General features: G+C 33.9%; 1 protein-coding gene across 3 annotated transcripts in view; it reads left to right on the forward strand.

Moving 5' to 3' along the window:
• LOC106874603 (protein SCAI) overlaps positions 1-22,971 on the forward strand; it is a 207,198-nt gene that overhangs the window by 120,749 nt on the left and 63,478 nt on the right. For all 3 annotated transcript variants that reach the window (XM_014922428.3, XM_014922502.3, XM_014922578.3), the window contains exon 3: positions 450-536. In XM_014922428.3, coding sequence (XP_014777914.1) covers positions 450-536 — 87 coding nt within the window. The remainder of the gene's footprint in view (positions 1-449; positions 537-22,971) is intronic.

The raw sequence follows: 22,971 nt of genomic DNA on the forward strand, positions 1-22,971 counted from the left end.
GCTCACTATTAACCCAAACTAATCCCAGTACACTTCCCATTGTCTGTCAGCTTTGTCCAAGAGGACTACTGGTGGATTATGGCCAAAACCTTTTTAGTGCTGACAACAAGGGAATGAAGGTAGAAATCCTGAAACTCCTATTTCAGACAGAAATATTCACATATTGTAAATTAGTCATTGATTAATAGGAAGGTTAATCTTTGTAATGTAAGAGTTACTTCTACGTATTGGCTAGCCCTACTTCAGCCGTCTTGTGGTCAGCCTTGATCTAGCAGACTTGGATCAAAGTTGATCTGGAGCTAAAGAACACAACACACACCTTTTAAATGTATTCTTTGGACTGCTGAATGACCCATTGCTAAAAAGTGCATGCATAATTGGCTTGTTTTGTATACTTGTATATGGAATAAATACTTACATTATATTGTTATTTGTTTGTTTCTTTTCAGACAAGTCCTCGATACCAAATATGGATTGAAACGATGGCAAATAGGTGAAATTGCTTCCAAAATTGGACAATTGTATTACCATTACTAGTAAGTATACAAGTTGCTTACTCTTAACATAACTACAAAGATAATGGGTGATTACATACTTTATGAAGTAAAAAAATTTAAAAAATCTTGTTAAAATTACTGTTACAATGTTAGTTAAATCCAGTGAAGCAAGACAAAGGGGTGACAACTCTGAAATTTTAATTAGAATTATGCAGTGAAGAAATGAAAATAGTTTGAAGACCAATATCAATTTAATCTGCTGTATGGCAACCTTAGCCATAATGGTAGTGACTGTATTAATCCTATTAATCACTCAAGTATTGTTTACATTTAGCATGTCTTTAACTATTATTAATAATATACATCTGTTGATCATATGCAGGGTAAGTTTATGTAGAGATTAGCATAAATTCATTTGTAAGATGGGAATCAATGTTGATCCTGACAACATTTGAACTTAGAAACGAGTGGCCATGAACTAAGTACTGAATTGTATTTTTTGTCCTCATGACTAGACACAAACAAGGCCAACTTTAAATTCAATTAAATCAACCCCTCTCTCAGTATAGTTTCAAGCAATTATTTCAATTAGAAGGATATGAAATAAGAAATAGCTGTTCACAAATTTAATACTCAAAAGATATCCCATTAAACCTTGTACTCTATTGTTGCCACTAACTCTGCTATTGCTGGATTTTGTCTGAAAAAGTTAAGTTACTCTCTGTGTATACATTTCAAAGTACACATCTTTTAAATGTATACTTTAGAACACTGTATAACCCATTGGTAAAAATTACATGCATTCTAACATTTCAGTACCAAATAGGTGCCATGTCTAGCACTTGTAAATACATCTTACAGTAAATAGGCTCCATGGTAAGGAGTGGAAACTCTCTACAACTATAAGATATTTCATCAGATTGCAGTACTGACTTCAAGTTTTCCTATCAGTCTGGGGAAGAAAACTTCAGTATTCAGCTTAAGTAAGATCAGAACCTCCAGTTGTCTTGCTCAGCTTTGCTATTATATCCTGGACCCTAGTTTGGATCACAGGCTACGTAGAATAATTGATGAATAACAATCCTTCAGTTCACTTTTTGAACCCTTCAGATCAAAATCTACCATTCGTTCTCTCTCTTTTCCTCTCTCTCTACCATGAAGTTTCTATGGTGACTGATATTGTTTTACTGTACAATGTGAAATCCTATACGCTAGAATGTTTACACCAGCCAGAAACAAGATTACCTTTATCAATAAATGGACTTGTTGCTGGCAAGTTTTGTTTTTTATTATTATGTCTGAGTAGTCTGGAGCAGAGTTTGTTGGTTGTTACTGACACAGAGTTTATTAATCAGGCAAATTATATATATTCCATATTGATTGATTGTTGCTATAACTCCAAGAGATATCGAGGTGCCATTTTTAGCATGTCTTTTATAATAATAATGATAATAGTATTCATTGCATATTCAACTTTCTCCTGCTGACCTTTGGTAAGATTGCAGCCTGCCTAGTATCCTGATGGAGACATCGGTTGTTAAACAATACGCATTATTTTTTACTTACAAGGGTAGTATCTTATGATACCTATGAATACCATAAATGCAAGCATGGCAATATGGTTTGGAAGTTCACTTTCCCAGTTTCAATCTTACTCTGTATGTATATATATATGTATGTGTGTGTGTGTTTGTCCTCCACTGCTTGACAATCAGTGTTGGTTTGTTTATGTCCCTGTAACTTAGTGGTTCAGTATAAGAGAATGATAGAATAAGTATCTGGCTTTAAAAAGAAAAAGCACTGGTAATGATTCATTCAACTAAAAATTCTTCATGGTGGTGCCCCAGCATGGCTACAGTTTAATGACTGAAACAAGTAAAAGATAGAAGATAAAAGATCATCAAGAAACCCCAATATTTTTTGAACACCTGAGTTGTGTAGACACTTTCTTGCTGTCAAAAGTGCAATGAACCGATGATTGGCTTTTAAATGTACTTACAGAGAAATTGATATTCATAAAATACTTAAAATAAATTTTTGATAACATAGCTAGCTGGTCCAGTATGTAGCTACACTAATTTTAAAGTATTTTAACATTGATATTATTCATTTGTTATTCTGGTTAGGGTTTGATGATTCTTCTTTGATGCATTCTGAGGGCAGTATTACATGACTGTAAATAGGAGAAACCCCTAAGTTTAACCAAAAAAGATTGAATAAAGAAAAATTATCATTGACTATGTTAAAAGTGTTCACCATGCAGAATAAGTTAATTTTAGCATGTAGAAGAGTAGAATTATGACATTACTACCAATGCTAAATTATCATATTTATTACACACATGCCTATAGAGAGGTCAGATTTCTTCCTCTTTCAAAAAAAAAAAACCCCAACTTATTTCATTCTGTAAATGTTTGAAGACTTAATTTATTTGTATTTTCTGTTTGGCAACAAAGACCACCACTGGTTACCTTCACTTCTACTGTTTCATTATAAGTTGAAAGTGAACTGACTTGCCAATTAGAAAGTTAATGGTTCACACCCCATCACCACCAACACTGCTAGTATGCTGTGGTATTGACACCAAATAACCACTGATTGTTTCATTATCTTGCAGTATTACACTTGATCAAATCATCTCACAAGAGTAAACCACACATCATTCTCCTATCTAAATGATGTGTAGTTTACACTTGATAAAAAAAAAAGAATTAACTGTTGGAAGCACTGCTAACCTTATCCTAGTTGAAGTACCTCTTCAGAAACTACATACAACTCTATTCTAATGATATTTTATAATGCAAGTTGCAGCAAATCATCTTTGATCTTCCCACAGTAAATAAGGATAGTCAGGAGTGATTAAGAGAAGTTAAATTTTAATCAATTAAAATTATACCCATAGTGAATTTTTGAAAAAGAAAAAAAAAAAGAAAATCGGGCGTGGTTGTGTGGAAAGAAGTTTGCTTCCCAACTACATGGATCTGGGTTCAATCTCACTGTGCGGCACCTTGATGTATGTACAGACACACACTAACTTAGCACATGGCCACCAATTCTGATGCTGTTTTTCACTTTCAGTGTACATGTCCAACATTACAGCCCATCATCTATCTCCACTACAAGACTCAGAAATCATGTTCTACCTATCTACATCTGGTCTTCATTACCATCACAACACTTGATAACAAAACACACAACTCTGTCTTTCCTTCCTTGATAAAAGTTCACAGCCAAAAACATCAAACCTTTTTCCTTTCCTCATGATAACGAACTACATTTACTTTAACAACCACATTTCCTCTTTCATTACTTGTTTGTTGACACAGACCCTTGCTGATTTCCTCCAATTATGGATTTTACCTTTGTTGTAACTAATTGTACTTTAGCGGTAATTTCTAAACACTAACCTGTTGTGTATTGATGATAGATTAAAATATATCAAGTGGTTAGCTTCTTTTACTGAATATGTTTGCAGTCAGCTATTATTAGTTTTCCTCTGTTATGGTCTGTCTGGAAAGATGATATATTATGATGCTACCATTCTCAGACTAAGTAACAAACAATAACATAAGAAAGACTTATAAGCTCTTCATTTTATCACTTGATGGACTGCTAATAAAAACACAATATTATATGCTTTTCATGCTTGCTTAATTTCTTTTGAATCAACAACTCTTTCTTCTATGTTTTAGGTGTTCATTACATGTGTGTGTATGAACATGTCCGGTTGTGTGTGTGTGTGTGTGTGTGCGCGTAATATAACACACGCGCACACACACACACACACACACACACACACACACACACAAATTCATGTTTGTGTTTATATATATGCATCTGGGGCTTGGATCAACTAAGGCTATAGTAAAAGATACTTTCTCAATATACTACACAGTGGAATAAAACTTGGGACATCATGATTGTAAGGCAAATTTCTTAATCATGCCTTGGTAGGCAGAAACTGTGTGGAAGACCATTGGATAAACTATTTATAATTTAAGAATTCAACACCTGCTGTAACACATACTGTTTTGTGCTACCACTTATACTATATTTCAATCAATAGATAGTTTTTGTTTTCACTCAATCTAAAGGCACAACCATCTAGTTTTTTTATTCAAACACAATATATCTAGGACTAATCATCTAATGTGTCCTTTCCTTTTTAAGATGTTGTGACTTAAGTGGGAGTTGGCTGCTATTTCTAGTAGGTCAGTGACAGTGTAGAAGTCCCTAAAAGACTACTTCATTGTGGTAGCTACTTAGAATTAGGTGAACTGTATATCATTGAAGTACTTTATACAGTGATCAGCTGTTGTTGTTTACCATTTAGACCGGAACCAGCAGACATGGTCAAAGACGTTCCAGTTATGACCATTCTGTCTTTTTAAATATTTAGAACTTTATCTAATTTATTCTTTTTTAAGGTGGTACAATGTAATATGAAGGAAATTTAGCTGCTATTTCTAATTCATTCATCAATTTATAAGGTGTTGTTATTGTTTTTAGCCCTAGATCTACCCTGGTCAAGCTGACCTATGATCACAAATATCCCAGCTGTGACCATTTTGTCTTTTTCAAAGGCCCTGTGCAGCTCCTGGTTAACATTATCCAATGTGTCCTTCTTTTATTAGTGTTTTTGCTTTAGTTAGATTTGACTGCCATTTCTAGTAGGATGAATGACCATACAGAGGTTCCTTTGTTGGCTTATAAGTTATCGTACACAATGACTTGACCATTATATGCTAAATCTATTGATCATGGACACACACACACACATAACAATAGTGAATGGATATGCTACTGTTCCCTAAGATGGTTGTTAGTGCTCTGTCATGCCTAAAGGAACTTTATAGTAAAAGGTATTAACATCACAGCATCTTGTTTTTCTTTCCGGAATCAATTTGAAAAATATATTTAGATTTACACACATGAACAGATACATACACATATATATATATATATTGAGACACAATCATGTACACACAGTCACACACACATGCATGCAAACACAATCACACATGCCTGTTTGCTTACAAGCACATACACACACACACACACTAATACTTATGCATATGCACACATGTGCACATACCTTGAGGTTAGAATTTATCACTCAAGATGGGTGAGGCAGTTAAGATGTAAGCATCAGGTGTGTGTGTAAGATAGGTATAATATGTATAAGGTGTATGAATATATATATATGTGTGTGAAAATTTTATTTTTAGCCTATTTATTACATACAAAATGATTGAGAAGTTGTTTCTTTAAAAGGAAAAGAATAATAAAAATATATTTATATAATTATTCTTGGTAAATTTAACATACACATACAAATATCATATCAAAAGTAAGGTTATTGTGAAATACTGGTGTTGAGTCCAGTGTGAAAAAAGAGACTGCTTATAAAACTCCAATGAGCTAATATGGCTTAAGTTCATAAAATCCCTCTGATACAGCAAAGGGTGCAACGTGTGTGTGTGTGTGTGTGAGAGAGAGAGAGAGAGAGAGTGATGAATATATTACTTATTCATCAGAGCTTATATCTTATTCTGCTGTGCTTGAAAAGGAATATTTTACTTAAATTTTTGATTATAGGGAATTGTGGTGTTGTGACAATCACATTTTCTCTACAAAGCTTAGCTGTATAAATGACTTGACTTCATTTCAGCTGAGAATTGAAAAGGCATGCAGCCTTTCATGGGAGCTTGTCTTGTCCCCTTGAAAAATATGATATTTACATTGTTATTGTAACATAAGCATCACTTCATAAGATTTTATTTCATTTACCCTTATTAATATATGCAGCTATTATAACTTATCCCTTCATACATGCACTTGTTTTTATATGTCCCTTTTTTTTATACGCGTAACCCCTACTTTTATTCAATTAAAAACCATACAAGAATGCCTCTTCCTACCCATCTTATCTTTCTAAATGTGGTTTGTATTAAAATGAAAATAAATATTTAATAGAGAAACACAATGCCACAGAAATGGAAGGATTAAATCAGTTCCTGAATGTATTAAAATTTGAAGTTATCTAAAAGCAATTTGACAGCTTCTAAACTCTTCATCATCAACAGCAGCATCATTATCATCACCACCATCATTAGCATCATGATCTCACTAGAACTCACCATCATCACCACTCTTATTGTCACAACCGCCGTGACTGTAAGTCACCACAATCATCAGCAAGACCACAGAAAACATTAACTAAAAAAAAAATTACTGCCGCCACCACCATCACTACTGCCACGACGATGATGACGACGACGACCATCATCACCACCACCACCACCACAACTGTTATCAATAACTGCAGTTTTCACCTTCATTGTTGACTACTACTGTTACCATCACTACTATCAATGACCACTCTGGTCATTGATAAAGATCATTGGCAGTAATCATAGCCACATCACCATCACAGTTTTCTAGCGCTATCTGTTGGATGTGATTCAAGAGGAGCAGTTATTTTCATCAAATGTTCTGTCTCTGAATCTACTTTAAATTTAGCAATTCAGTTCAGTTGTTATTGTTGTTCAGCCTTAGTTCAGTCCTGATTGGACTGTTACATTTACAGGCATCCACACATCCAAAGAAAGGCCACCTGACTGACTGACATGAGTTCCTTCATCAACACATTCCAGCCTCTTGCCTATTAGACATGCTGTGTCCTCAGTTTGTAGCCTCTGCTCCTCAAATATGAATGTCCACTTCCACTCAAGCATTCTTGACTTACTTGTCTCCTCTTTTATCATCCATACTGTGTCCCTTTCCCTCAGGATCTGCAATTATCACTCTATCTAGTCTTTGCTCTCCCGAATGTTGGGCCTCTAAAATGTCTTCCATGCCTATTTTTTCTTGCAGTTGTCAACTTGCTATCGTTAAGAAGGACTTTAAGTGGTGAGCTGGCAGAACCATCAGCACACTGGGCAAAATGCTTAATGGCATTTTGTTCATCTTTATGCTCTGAGTTAAATTTCCAAAAGGTTGACTTTGTTTTTCATCCTTTCTGGGTCGATGAAATAAGTACCAGTTGAGTACTGGGGTTGATGTAATTGAATTACCCCCACCCCTGAAATTGCTGGACTTGTGCCAAAATTTGAAACCATTATTAAGAAGGATTCTCTAAATGTTTCAATTTCACCGATCTTGGCGAGCCTGTGAAGGTCAAAGATCATAGGAACAGCCATCTTGCAGACCAAGCAAAAGAAGAAAAAAAAATCGAAGGTGGTCCAGCCCGGTTATTCCATACTTTTTGGGATATGTTCTAGACTATATTATCCAATACTCTCTTTATTCAATATAGTAGAATGTGATCTGAGAAAGATTTAGTTGCTATATCTTGCAAGTTGAGTAACCACAAAAAGACTTCCTCATTGGTTTATGTTTAGGTCAGACACTATTGTTATTTTATCTATGGACTAATTAAACATGTGGAATATCTTTATGGTTAACAAACCTCTATGAAGAAAAGTGTATTTTCAATGTTGCAATATCACAATGTATAGCATCAAATTTTTTTTTTGAGACATGAATATAAAAGTAAAGAACAATGCAAAGATTATAAGAGATATAATTAAATGGTATATATTTCCAAGTATATATATATATATATATATATATATATATTTATATATTACACACATATATATATACACACACACACACACATATATATATATATATATATATATATATATATATATATATATATATATATACACACACACACAGACACACACACACACACACACACACACAGGACAGATTTATGTGTATAAAAAAATAGATATATACTAACAGATAATATCTTTATCAAAAAATGCTGAGGATAAAAATAAACCTTCTTTTCTATGTTATTCAATAAAGCCACCTTCAGCTTCAACAACTGCTTCTATATGAGATCTAAGTCATCTACAAGTGCAAATCAAGTGGTCCTGGTTCGTTTTGGACATTACTCTGACTATGGCAGCTTTCAAAGAATCTTTGCTGTTATGGGCATGTTCATTGACCTCTCTCTCAACAATACTCCACATGTAATAGTCGAATGGATTGAGAAAAATATCCTTGCTACAAAAAATACAAATATCCTTGCTGCTTCAAAAAAAAAAAAAAGAGGTAAAGAAAAGAGACTTAGTTGGCAGAAATGTTTATACTGTAATCTCTCTTAAATTTGAAATATTTTGAACTATTATTCCTCTGTAGAAAAATATCTTGTTAACATTGTTATTCCAACAAATGGTGTGTTTTGAAGATGATTCAGATAGAGCAGTAAAATAATCAATCCACACACACACACACACACTCATGCATGCACATACATACAGATAATTGTCTATCTGTTATAAAATGCTTGGATATATCATTAACCAAAAATTGCTTTGAATTTATCTTTTTGATAAAAACTCTTAAAGTTCCAGTGAAATTTTCTTTTGTACTTTTGAGATTAGAAAATCAAATAGCAAGAAGCTTCTCTCTTTTCTTTGTTATTCATCCTGTATGCATCTACATTAATTCATATATTTATGTATACATATTAATGTTTGTTTTTATGTTCAGTTGTAATAAAAATAATTTTACACTAATCTGATGGGTTACTTACTCTATACTTTTGTAGAGTAAAAATTTATTATTCTTAAACAAAAATATTATAGCTCTACTGTTTCCAATATATATATAGGTGTGTGGAAAAAAGCTTGCTTCCCAACCACATGGTTCTGGGTTCAGTCTTTGGGCAAGTGTTTTCTACTTTAGCCTCAGGCTGAATAAAGCCTTGTGAGTGGATTTAGTAGGCAGAAACTGAAAGAGGCCTGTCATATATGTGTTAGTGTCTGTATTTGTCCCCCCCCCCCCCCACCACCACCACTTGACAATTGGTGTTGGTGTGCTTGTGTCCCTGTAACTTAGCAGCTCAGCAAAAGAGACCAATAGAATAAGTACCAAGCTTAAAACGCAAGTACTGGGGTCGCTTCATTCGACTAAAAATTCAAAGTGGTGCCACAGTATGGCCACAGTCTAATGACTGAAACAAGTGAAAGATATATATATATTGGAAACAGTAGTCAAATGATAATGATGATAATATGTGTGTGTGTGTATACAACATGCACACATGTATATACATACAATTTTTTATCATAGAAAAACATAAAGGATGTACTATACAATATTATTATAGCAATATGTAAATATCTGGTAAGTTAACAGATATTACACCTGGATTATAACATTGAATTTACACCTGTAATTATTGGGGTCCTTAGTTATGTAATTAGCTACCTCAGTACCAATCTTTTCAAGACGGACTCCAGAAAATCAGAAATGACATGGTTAATAAATTAGTTACTTTCCATTAATGCAACTGCGGAAATAGGTAAAACATTCCAGATTTAGCCTATATTATGTATACATACATAAGGTTGCAAGCTGGCAGAGTTGTTAGCATGCTGGATGAAATGCTTAGCAGTATTTCGCCTGTCACTACATTCTGAAAATTGCAATACACAGATATTGTTTTGAGCCGAGTGGGGGTGCTAGATTCCTTTGTTCAAAAATATAAGGACACAGATCATGTCGTATAGCCAACTGGAGACGATGTCTCCTGGGGTTAAATTACATCAACATTTGTCCTAAATCAGGACTGCCATGTTATGTTGGCAAACAATCTTTACTATAAAGAAGTGGAGATAATTTCATAATTTCAAGAAATTAAGAATTAATTTCTCAAGTTAATTTAAATTCTTAGAGAAAGGGCAGTCAAATCTTTATTTGCAGGCAATGAATACTTTGAACATAGGTTTTAAATCTGTTTGACTTCATCAGTAGCACAAGAAATTAATTCTTAATTCTTGAACTTATCTCTCCTCTTTGGGAATTACTTAGAGTTTAGTTTTCTATCTACATCCCAAAGGAAATTTCAATAAATTATGAATGGATTGCATGTGACACACTACCCTCGAACTCATTCATTCTTTTTTCATGCAAAATATATAAATAGTAATACATAGATGGTCTAAATGTGTGTGTGTGTAACGACATATCAAGACTTGAACCTGTATCTTAGGCTTCAGGTAGCTCACCAAATATAGCAGTTAATGTAATCCATAGTGTGTATTTGATATATCTATAATTCTGAGTTCACTTTCTTGCTTTCTTTTCCTATAATTTTTTTCTCTGTTTTCTTTTTTCTTTTCTTTTTTTTTTTGACTTTTAACTAATTTTTAGCTTCTGATTCAGATTTGAGATTGGAAATTGTTTTTATTTAGTTAATTGTTTAATTTAAATTTTGTGTTTATTTCATTAAATTGTAATTAACAAATTGATACTAATCATGAATTATTTAAGAAAACAAAATAGAAATTGAAATTAAAGGTAATAGATAATATTAGAACAAGAAAATGAATTATAAAGATACTGATAGTGATATTTAAAAATATTGATGGTTGGTGAGTATGTGAGTATATAGCCAAATGTTTAAGAAGTTTACTTTGTAATCATGAGGTCTTAGGTTTGATCTCACTGCAAATCATATTTTACCATAGCCTCATCTCAATCCATTTTAGTTGTACCTGATAAACTTGGGATCTTGTATCAACGTAGCACCTCAATGTAACTGATATATTTAATGAGCATCATTGTTATTGGTATCACCTCTATATTTTAGAGGATAGTCTACAATAGTGGTTTTCAACCATTTTATATCTACGGACCCCTTTGATTAGTATTTTATTCTGGTGGGCCCCCATAATTATTCAATGTTTAAAAACTAGTTTTATAGGCACTTCTTTCAAAATTGCTATTTTGTTTATCTTACACTCACTCATGTAGACTGAACAATGTAAAACCTGGGAACATAGAGGTGAAAACCTGGGTACATAGAGGTTAGCAATGATACAGAGAAACAGGGTCGTGAGGACAGGATTGGGGAGTGAAAGGTAGGCATAGGGCATGAAGGAGGAGATGTGGGGAAGAGAAGAGATATAGATTGATTTGTTGTGGTAGGGTGTGTTAAAAGTTTTCTTGTTATATGTGGGTGGATGCACACATACATGCACATAGCACATCTTTCAGTTTTTGCGTTCCCTAACCCATTCACAAAATTTTGGTTGGTCCAGGGCTATAATAGAAGACACTTGGCCAAGGTGCCATGCAATAGAACTGAACCTAAAACTATGTGGTTGGGAAGCAGATTTCTTAACCACATAGCCATGTATGTTCCTATACATACACACATATATGATTAAATGTCTTTTAACCCATATCTAAGTTTATATCTAAGTGTAAAACCAATATTGTGTTGAAAACCATTTGAAAAATTGAGATCAATGAAATAAGAAAGTTTCCCAATTTAATCAAAGTTGTATTTAGCTACTAAATTACATATTAGGAATAAGTTAGCTATAAAGTTTGTTTGGCAAATTTCACATTTTACTGACTCTGTCAGTGATTTCTTTAATTTTAATTTTGGGGAAATGATTCAATAAGAATTAAAAGAAAAATTAAAAGAAAAAAACTTACAAAGAATTTGTTTTTAAGTGAAAAATGTTGATTGAAAAAATATACCTGAAAATAGCTGTTTTGGTGGGGGTGGGGGAAGAAGGACTGTTGTATCTAACAATTAATGAATATAGAAACTGATAGCTATTTGTGCATTACATATAATATTTGGCAAAAGTTTGGCTATTTATTTTGTTAATTTAGTTCTTTTCTCCCAGGCAACATAAGTCAAATATCAAAGGTCATTATGAGCCATCAAGGAAGCCTCTACATGGTTGCTTGACCAGTTAGAAATAGCTGGCAAATCTCTCACAAATCCTAACAACCTATTGATTTTGCAAAAAAAAAAAGATGCATTAGTTTACATAGTCTTTGATACACCGTCTGAAATATGGAGAGAATAGTCATGGTTGAAATGCCTTTAATCACTTGTCTGCTGAATGAAAGCTCACTTGAGGATAAGCAACAACAACAAAGGTTAATGGAAGCCTTAAAGGAAACAATGTCCATGTAGTTGCTCCACTAGTTTTCAGAAAAACCAGAGACAACCAATTTTCTATATATAAAAATAAGAGCCACAGGGATACCATATTAGACTTCATTCTGTGGGTATTGTGTCCATTGCAGTTATAGGATAACTGAGATTGCTATAGGGGTAGCCAACAATTAACAAAGTTAAAAGTTGTGATCAAAATAGAAGACTAGCTTTCTGCCTTTCTAACCAATGTTCAAATTGTTAGTACTTTTCCTCTCTCTTTGGTTGATAAAATATATTCTTGTGTTTGTATTCAACTTACATGTATGTATATGTATTCAAAACATGTTCGGTTGGAAGGGAAGCTTAAGTTTGTTCAAAACCTTCATAGCGTGGTATTTCCTCTTGTCCTTGATGGCTTGGGATAAAAATTGGCCCTTTCTCATCTTGTATGAAGCATACCGAATGTCTTCATGCACTACCTGTTTGATAAGAAACTCAGAATCCCATGTCCCTGGTGATGGACCTGACTGACTTGGACGGATTGTTGTCAATCATGGCCTGGATCTCACCAACAAATTCAAGAGTTATTTTCTTATCAGAATGATCAAAGTGAGTTTTCCGAGCTGTCATACCTTCGTAATCACCATTAAATTCATCCAACTCTTTTCAAATCCTCTGTTATGTCCTCAGATTGACACCCAAACACTCTAACATGTCTGTATTGGAGCTTCTGGCATGAACACCAAGCAGTTTCCAAATTTCTGGCAGAGGAAATTGCATCATGGTGCTATTTTTATCACAGATGGTTCCCAACTGACCCTACTATACTGTGTAGCTAACAAAATCAAAAACAAACAATGCACATGCGCGAAATTAAAATATAAAATGGCGACAATTTATCCATCGCACCCTGTGTATATATATATATACATACACACACACACACACACACACACACACACACACATATATATATACATACACATACATACACACACACACACACACACACACAGATATATATATATATATATATATATATATATATATATATATATATATATATATATATATATATATATATATATAGAGAGAGAGAGAGAGAGAGAGAGAGAGAGATAGAGATTCTCTCTATCACTTCCATTCACAAGGTATTAGTTGGCCTGAGGCTACAGAAGAAGACACTTGTCCAAGATGCCACAATGCTATGCAGTGAAGTAGAACTGAAGATCACATGATAACAAAGTGAACTCTGTATCCACACAGTAATACATATGTAATAAAGCTGTCCTCTTCTTTCGCATATACTCAGCCACACAAACACACTCACATACATATATGAACATGCAAAGGTCAAACGTCTTTGTGTGTGTATGTTTGTTGTTGTGTGCCTAGACAAAAACAATCACTATAAATGTGGGCATGTAAACAATATTATTTATGCTGATTTGTCGGCGTACTGAAGAAGTTTGTTTCACAACTGCTTGTTTCCCAATTTGCTTCCACTGAGCAGTACCTTGGACAAATGTCATTTTACCACAGCTTAGAGTTGACCAATGACCTGTGAGTAGAATTTGGTAGGTGGAAACTGTGCAGAAACCTGTCATGTATATAAATGTGTGGACACGAGCATGGTTACATGGTCAAGAAGTTTGCTTTGCAACCACAAGATCCTGGGTTTGATCCCATTGTATAGCATCTTGAGCAAAAGTCTTTACCATAGCTTCATGTCAGATCAAGCCTCATGAGTGAAATTGGGTTGACTGAAATTGTTTAGATGCCCATTGGATGGATTGTAGCTGTATTTCAAAGGTTCAGATTTCTCATATGTTACACTGATTCAACCTGAGAATTATATTAAGGGTACATGTGTCTGCATACTAGTTCAATGAGTAGATCATCCAGTTGGTCAAACAACTGAACATTTGTACGTTGAAATTGAAGGAGTCCTTCATGTATATCTGTATCTTTCCTGGATGACCTCTGAAGTAGAACTACATTCACCTTACTATTAATAATTTCTAATTTAGGTACAAAGCCAGCAATTTTGAAGGGAGAGGCATAACTGATTATATTGACCCCAGTATTAGATCAATAAAATCAACCACCCAACAACAAAAATGTAAGCTTACATCACAGTTACTTGTAATAACTTCTACATGGTTATTCAATCTGTTTGAGACGGCAGTCAAATCTTCAAACCATACCCTACCATCTTAAAAAAAGACACATTGAATAATGTAGTTCAGAATATACTATAATTGAAATAGAAAAAGATATAATGAAAAAAAGAGGAAATGGCCATGATTTGAATGCCTTTATCATGAGTCTGCTTGATAAGAGCTGACATGGGGCCAAACAACTTCAACTATCAAGAGTTGACTATGTGGTCACTATTAGGTCAGCAGTTCAAGAACCTGAGATACTCATCAATTCTCATTCATCTTCCAACTAATTACATTAATTTAGTAGTTTTTGAGTGACTAATTAATGCAGAAGTCAGTTGTGTGTATGTGTGTAGTAAATATTTGTCTTGTAAGTGACTGAGACTAATTATCTTGTCCTAATGAATAGCACTTAATGGAGAAGGGAGATGGAGGTGTTGTGACATTTTTACGTTTTCCAGCGCTTAAGGACTTTGGGAATCAAACTTGGTTGCAGACTTGGGTTACTAAACATTTACTATCCTACTGCAGCATCTAAGGAGAGTGGTAGTGGCAGTGGCAGTAGTAGTGGTGATGGCACAAGGCCAAGAATTTGTAGGAGACTGAATATAGTTGATTGAATCATCTGTAGTTTTTGAGTGGTACTTGTTTTAATAACTCAGGATGGATGAAAGGTAAAAACTAACCTCAGTGGGATTTAAATTCAGTATAAAAATGGACAAAACTTGCTGCTGAGTGAATTTAGCAGAGTTCATTCTGTCACAAACATTAAAGGCCAGGTCTTTCACCAGTCTTGGAGGCTCTGGAAAAGGTCATGAACAGTACCATTCCTCTGACTAAGTCATAAAAAACACAAAATCATACAACAACCACTGAAAGCCACTTAATTCAGTGCTCTACTCTTTATGCCAATTCACTGCCTTTCTATCATTCTACTATTTTGACAATGATATTGATGATGATTATTTTTTTTTATACAAGGCCACATATTTATAAGGAAGAAATATATTTGATTAAATTTCATCCTTACTGAAAATTTAATGGGATGTAACTAAATGTCATATAAGATTTAGTCTAATATTAATAGCCTCAATAATAATAATTTATAATATTAGCATTGGAGGTTAGACATTTTGAGAGATGGGTTCATTGGATTATATCAACCCTTTTACTTAATTAATGCTTGCTTATAAACTCTTTAAAACAGTTTTTTCAATATTTCATTCATAGAAGAAGGGCAGTGCTATGACCTTTATTCAGAATTTCCAAGACTAGAAACATGAGAGGAAGAATCTAGAACTCATGAGTCATACACTGACTGGAGACCTGGTGTGAATGCTTGCAATTGAGTGGACTCTGTTAAAGCCCTCCAAAGTCCAGATGGTTGAATGGACAACAGTCTATCCAACTCACTGTCAAAACTGTTTCCATCTATCTCATTTCATACTGGATTCTGTGGTGTATATATTTCCTCTCTGGACAGAACGCCAGTCCATCACAGGATTACTCATTTATACCAGCTGAGTGAACTGGAACAGTGTGAAATGAAGTGTTTTGCTTAAGAACACAATGCATCACTAAATCCAGGAATCGAAATCACAATCTTATGATCATGAGTGCAACACCTTAATCATTAAGCAATGTGCCTCCACAACCTATTCATACCTGTAACCAATGACTCTTTTGTTCACAAAACAAAACAATTCCTTTTAGTACAGAGACATTAAAAAAATATTTGAAGAAGTCTCTTTCATATTGTCATTTAAACAACAAAGGACACCTGACTGAAGGCATTTTATTTCTAATGAAGTCATGTTTCTATATTAATGAATCCCAACAATTAAGGCAGAATTAGAGAGATTAGCTAACAGCAAAATCAAGGCAGTGAGCTGGTTTCAATTCCTAGTTGATGTTATTTCACTTCACTTAACACTTTTTTTTTTATTTTTCAAATCTTTTGTTTTTATTCAACATCTTTCATTCTTCTTCGTTCTTCATCTTCATCTTCATTTGTCTTCTTTCATTCTTCGTCTCTTTCCTTCCTCTGTTTCTTTTTTTCCTTTCTCTTTCTTTCATCTTTCTGCTTCTTCTTTGCCTTCCACTTCCTTTCTCTTACTATCCACTTTCATTCTTTTTTTCTTCTTTCTTCCCTATATCCCACAGTTGTCCTCATCACAACACCCCTATCCACTTATCCTAGACACATTAGTAAATTACATTCTTTGCTAACAAGAACAAATATAATTAAAAACAGTGAAGTAAATAAAACAAGTTGCACAATTTAATGTTCCCTGAAGACTGTTTATATGTGAGGTGTGTGGACACTCATTAGTTGTTAGTCCAGACACTACAACAACTACAGGTAGGACACTCAATGTGGTCACTTGATCTGTTGGAAATAATATCCAAATCTCCCTCAAATTACAACTAAATGCTTTGGAAAAAGAAAGAACACATTTCCTAGATGCAAAATGCCTATGAGAAGGATAGGTTAATCATGGGTTTAATATCTTATGACCCTTAGCAACAAAAACAACTGTACAATAAACTAATGATGGAGTCACTAACTGGGTTACTCATTTGGTCATATGTCTGAAATATGACTACTAGAAATATAAGTCATCTTATCCTCTCTAAATCACACCCTACTGTCTTAAAACACATACACACACACACACACACACACACACACACACTCTCTGTCTGTCTCTCTCTCTGTCTGTCTCTGTCTCTGTCTCTGTCTCTCTCTCTCTCTCTGTCTCTCTCTCTCTCTCTCTCTCTCTCTCTCTCTCTCTCTCTCTCTCTCTCTCTCTCTCTCTCTCTCTCTCTCTCTCTCTCTCTCTCTCGTCCTGGATATACTGAATTTGAAAAAAGACAGATGATGATGGTTGAAATAAAAGATAGGATGATCACAGCAGTAAGTAGATAATACAATGGAAGATGGGATAAAGGATAGATCTAAGTATGGCACCACAGTTAGGAGAACTTATTGTAATTAACAGCAACTCAGTGGAATTGATAAAAGTTTTGTGACTCAATCAAGGTTTTACAACAGGAAGTTATCTTTTAATATTAATTAACCAAATGAATATTTATTGAAATTAACAAATCTGTTTCATAGATTAGGCTCCTTTAGTTTCTGTCTATTGCAACTCTCTCAGATGGTCAAAAGAGTCATGTGAAGTGGATGATGACACTCGGGATAGTATTCCCTCTTTCAATACTTTGTTTTTTATACAGTTGATTGATATGTTGTGGTTGCTGGTGTTTAGCCCCAGGTCAGCTCTGATCCAGTAGATTAGTTTATATCACTACCTTGGGTACTTCTGCTGTAAGTTTTCATTTGAAAACCAGGTCTTTTGTCTGAGGTTAAGATCTTTCTCCTTTTCTCCTGCAAGTCTTGAAGACGCTTCAAAAAAAAGCCCACAAGTGCTGTACTTCTTTGTTTGATGAAGCCATTTTGTCTGTATCCACACAGAGTGCTCAGGACCTAAATTGACCAATGTGCTTTTCTTGTTTGCCTCCATGTATCAATCCTGATACATGGAGGTAAAGAATAGTAAAAGCTAATGTTTCGGACAGAACTTTTCATCAGAGGGCAAGAGGGGGGAAGGTTTTTTTTGAGGGTACCAAATAATTAGCATCAGTTATGTCAGAAAACGTAACTCTTCACTGAAGGGCTCTGTTAGACTTTCATTCTTCCTTGCACAAAACCAATTTAATGCATTTGTGAATTACTAATTTATAATTACTAATTTCTTTGGATTCAACTGGGTTTTGGTACTAAACATTTGTCCTGATCCTTCCACTCCCAAAATTCATTGCTGGTAAACTGCTGAATTCAAATTGAACTTCAGTTAATTATAACTAGCTATCATAGAAAACAAAAACATAAAGCTCTGTCTTCTAATCTTTTTACTGTTAACTGAGAGTGGAAATTACTTTAATAACTTCCTCCAGGGCTAAGCAGATTAATGTAACTTTTCTCAGGACACTAATCAGTGCATTACACAAAGATTGAACTCAAAAGATTACTATTAGATTCAGATATATTTTCTACACCCATTGTTCCCGTGTCTTTTATACTTCTGATAAAAGAATTATTCTTAAAATCTTTCAATTTGTACTTTTTTTATTTTCACATTTTTACAAAATCAATCAATTTAGTTAATTTAAATTAGATCTTGTTTTTAAAAGTCTAATGAGCTTGTAATTAAAATTACAATATTTTTTAATGGTAAATATATTCTATTAAACATACATGCATATATATATATATACATATACATACACACATACATATAATATAGCCATCTATACAATGATCTGTGTGTGTGTGTGTGTGTGTGTGTGTGTGTGTGTGTGTGTGTGTGTGTGTGTGTGTGTGTGTGTGTGTGTGTGTAAGGCATGGCTTTGTAGTTAAGAAGTTTGTTTCTTTATCATGTAGTTTCAAGTTCAATTCTACTGCATGGCACCTTCAGCAAGTGTCTTCTACTACAGCCCCAGACTGATCAAAGCTTTGTAAATGGATATGGTAGACAGAAATTGAAAGTAGCCCATCATATGTGTGTATACACACATACACACATGTATGTGTGCACATATGTGTCTGTTTGTTTACATTTGCACTTCTCTAAAAACGCTGAGTGATAAATGGTGACATTTTTGACATTTCCCCTGTCACCAAGTCTTCTACTGGCTTTGCAACTTCCAAGTCATGTGGAATAAGAGATCCCTTGGAAAAACAGATAAGGGTTAACAACAAGATGGATATCCAGCCATAGCAAATGGTACCATTTCAAATCTTAATAAATAACTTATAACCTATTCTAAAAGTTTTGTCAACTTAATGCTCTACACCACATTCATACAGTTCGACTCCTGATTATAAACAAGCGAGACACCAAAACAGTAGTCAGCAAACACGTAAATTGAACATCGGCTTCCTCTATGGCAGAATCCAAATACCTTATATATACATTATATGTATATACAAACTTACATAATACCTACAAACATATATGTGTGTATACATACATAGGAAATACACACTTAAGGATATGGTACTAAAAATATAATTTTGACACTGAAAATTCACAATCGTTATTTGAGTATCAGCTTTGTGTGTTTATATCTTTGCTCACCTTTTCCCAGCCAGTGTTGACCTGCAACAATTTAAACAGTGTATTAATAGCATCAATCTCACTGGTCTCGGAGGGGTTGCAAAGGTCATGGCCACTTCTTCTACTGGACTCAACAAGTGAAAAAAAAGAAAAAAGATCAGTCACCCACTCCACACCATACTAATGAATAATTGATAGAAATGCAATGAAACACCTGCACACGCAGAAAAAGAACAGAAAGCCACCCATAGATATATGGCAATGTGTATGCATGTCTACACATTTTTGTTTATCTATTTACCTACCTATCTATATTACATTGCTTTATATATATACTGTGATGAAAACACACAGAGGAAGTTAGTGAAAGACAGCTGTGAGCACATGTGCACGTCTGTTTGCATGCAAGTATGCTTGTGTGTGTATCTGTGCGTTAGTTTCATGTTCAGTCATCTGTAGCTTCTAATAGGTTGTTGCTTTTGTTTGAAGGAACAATTCTATGAGCAAATCATTCTCAGTTTGCTAGAAGCAGCAACCAAATCATTATTTCACACTCTACCACCTTATAATAGTTATGTTTGATGATGTAATCTTGGGTAACCTGTACATAAGAAAATGACGAGGTAGTCATGACCAGAACATCTCTCTCTTCTCTCTCTTTCTCACTATTTTACACTCTCTCATACACCCATTCTCTTTCTCTCTCTTTAATGTTGGTTGACTTGTAAATGTATACTATGTCTATGTAAGGTTAAAAAATGGTCTCAGCCAATCAGCAAAATATATATTGATAAATTATGTATCAGACATAAATAAGTACTTGGTTCATTATGACCAGCCAGAATAGCTGAAGTCCAATAACTAAAACCTGTGAAACAGTTATTAAGAATATATACGTATATATGCACACACACACACACACACACACACACACACACACACACACAATATGTATTATCTGAACTAGATTACCTTCATTAAAAAAAATTTAAGTAATAACCAACAACATGCAATACAATTTACATTAGTTATTAACTTTTTTTTTGCTTTTAAAATTAGAAAAATACAGAAAAAAAAAAGAAGTGAAATCACTTTTAAAAGGAATATAATAAATGTAAATTAAAAAAAAAAAGAGACAAACTACTCCCCCCTCTTCTAAAAAAAAAAAAGAGTGAATTCTTGATGATGGATATATATATTTTTTACTCTTAATTGATAGAGAAGCTGTACTCTATTAACTGTGTCTCTTATTACTTTATAGAAACGCTCACCTCACCCGACCCCATTTCCACCTTTCATCTTTCTATTGGGTATCTGTTTTTGTGATATTTGTCCATTTGAGTACAACCAATCAATCAATGAATCAATATTCATTTACCCTCACACTAAAGTGTCACTCAGCATTATTTCTACTCACTAAAATATCACTCATTTAATTTCTATTTATTAGCCTTCATGCTCATGTATCACTCACACATTCAGTCAATATCTATTTGCTCTCATACTCAAGAATCTCTCAAACTCAAGAATCTCTCAATCAATTTAATTATTTATTCTCACCTTCAAGTGTCACTCAATCTTTTTTTCCCCTCATAATCATGTGTCACTCAACCAATCCATATTTATTTGCCCTTCCCAACATCTCATTCAGTATATATTTGCTTTCACCCTCAAGTGTTAATCAATGTTTATTTGCCCTTACACTCAGGTATTACTCACTTAATCAACCAATATTTTCCCTCCCCCTCATGTATTACTCACTCACTAAATTAGTATGTATTTGCACTCACACTCAAGCATGATATTGGGCCAGTCAGTCAGATGTTTGATTGTTTCTGAGTTCAGATATATGTTTTGCAAGATTTAACCATTTGCACTGTAACCTAAGACGATAGAACATTAATTGATTGCATAGTGCTCTTACTGCTTATAGCAATGGACTTCAAATGAATTGTCTTTGGTTCCTTTCCAGTTATGCAGTCTATACTGTTAATGATACTTATTAAAAGCTGTGAGTTGTGTCTCTAGAAGGTCACTATATCAAACTCTATCTCTGTCACCACATGATAGATATTTTCAAACAATATGAACTATACTACATCATGGTTTCTATTTTCAGCTGGTTCTCAACCATTTTTAGCCTATGGCTCTCTTTTATTCCTATTTTACTCTACTGGATTGCCATAGCCATTTGATGTTTAAAAAAAAATCCTACTGTATTTTCGTAATTGAATATTACTAGTAATTGTATAAAAAAATGTTTATATTTTGTGTATTACAAACTATAAGCAATTTATTGTATGTAAATTTTAAATTTTAATAACAAGATTTTATATGAACCCCTAAGGGCCATATGGACCTGGTTAAGAAACACTGCTCTATATGATACCTATTTTTAGCTAATGTGAAATGTACCTTCACATGCACTCCCATGTGTGTCAACATTACTTCCACATGGCCCCTGTGTATAGCACTATCAAAAGTTAGTATGGTGCTGTATTGTTCCAGAATATGATGTAGTGCTGAAGTGACTTGACTTCTACCAGTATATTGTATAGAACTGTGGTGTCTAGTTTCAAAACATAGTATAGTACTGTATTGACCAGTGTCAGAACATAGTAGTGTAGTACTATAGTACCCAGTTCCAAAACATAACTATAGTGCTGTCAACCTCAAAAGGATGAAAGGCAAAGTCAACCTCAGCAAAATTTGAACTCAGAACATAAAGACATGAAATTCCACTAAGCATTTTGTCTGGTGTGCTAGCAATTCTGCCAACTCAATGTTTTAAAGGATGCAAATATTGCTACAGAATCTAGTGATTTTTCAAACACTTCATGGGAAGTGAATTCTAACATAGCTTTGCACCAAGTTATAGGCACTCTCTTGCCGCTGTCACCATCATAAATGCTGTGAATCAGTGATTCACCCATTTGAAACCTGTAATCAATGGTACTGTTGTTCACCAATTGTAGTACTAAACAAATAAATAAATAAATGAATAGAATGTATAATTGTGTGGTTAGGTGTGTGTATGTGTATGAGTATAACTGTGTTTGTGTTTGTAAGAAAAAGAATTAGCTATATGTTGAATTGTGTGTATATCTACACTTGTGTGTGTATGTGTTTGTATATGTCAGTGTGTCTTTTTCATATTGGTTCCTTCAGTATTTTTTCTGTATCTTTTTCTTTTTCTTGTC

The sequence above is a fragment of the Octopus bimaculoides genome, chromosome 21 (assembly GCF_046866305.1).
Source record: "Octopus bimaculoides isolate indiv1 chromosome 21, ASM4686630v1, whole genome shotgun sequence".
NCBI classification, from domain to species: domain Eukaryota; kingdom Metazoa; phylum Mollusca; class Cephalopoda; order Octopoda; family Octopodidae; genus Octopus; species Octopus bimaculoides.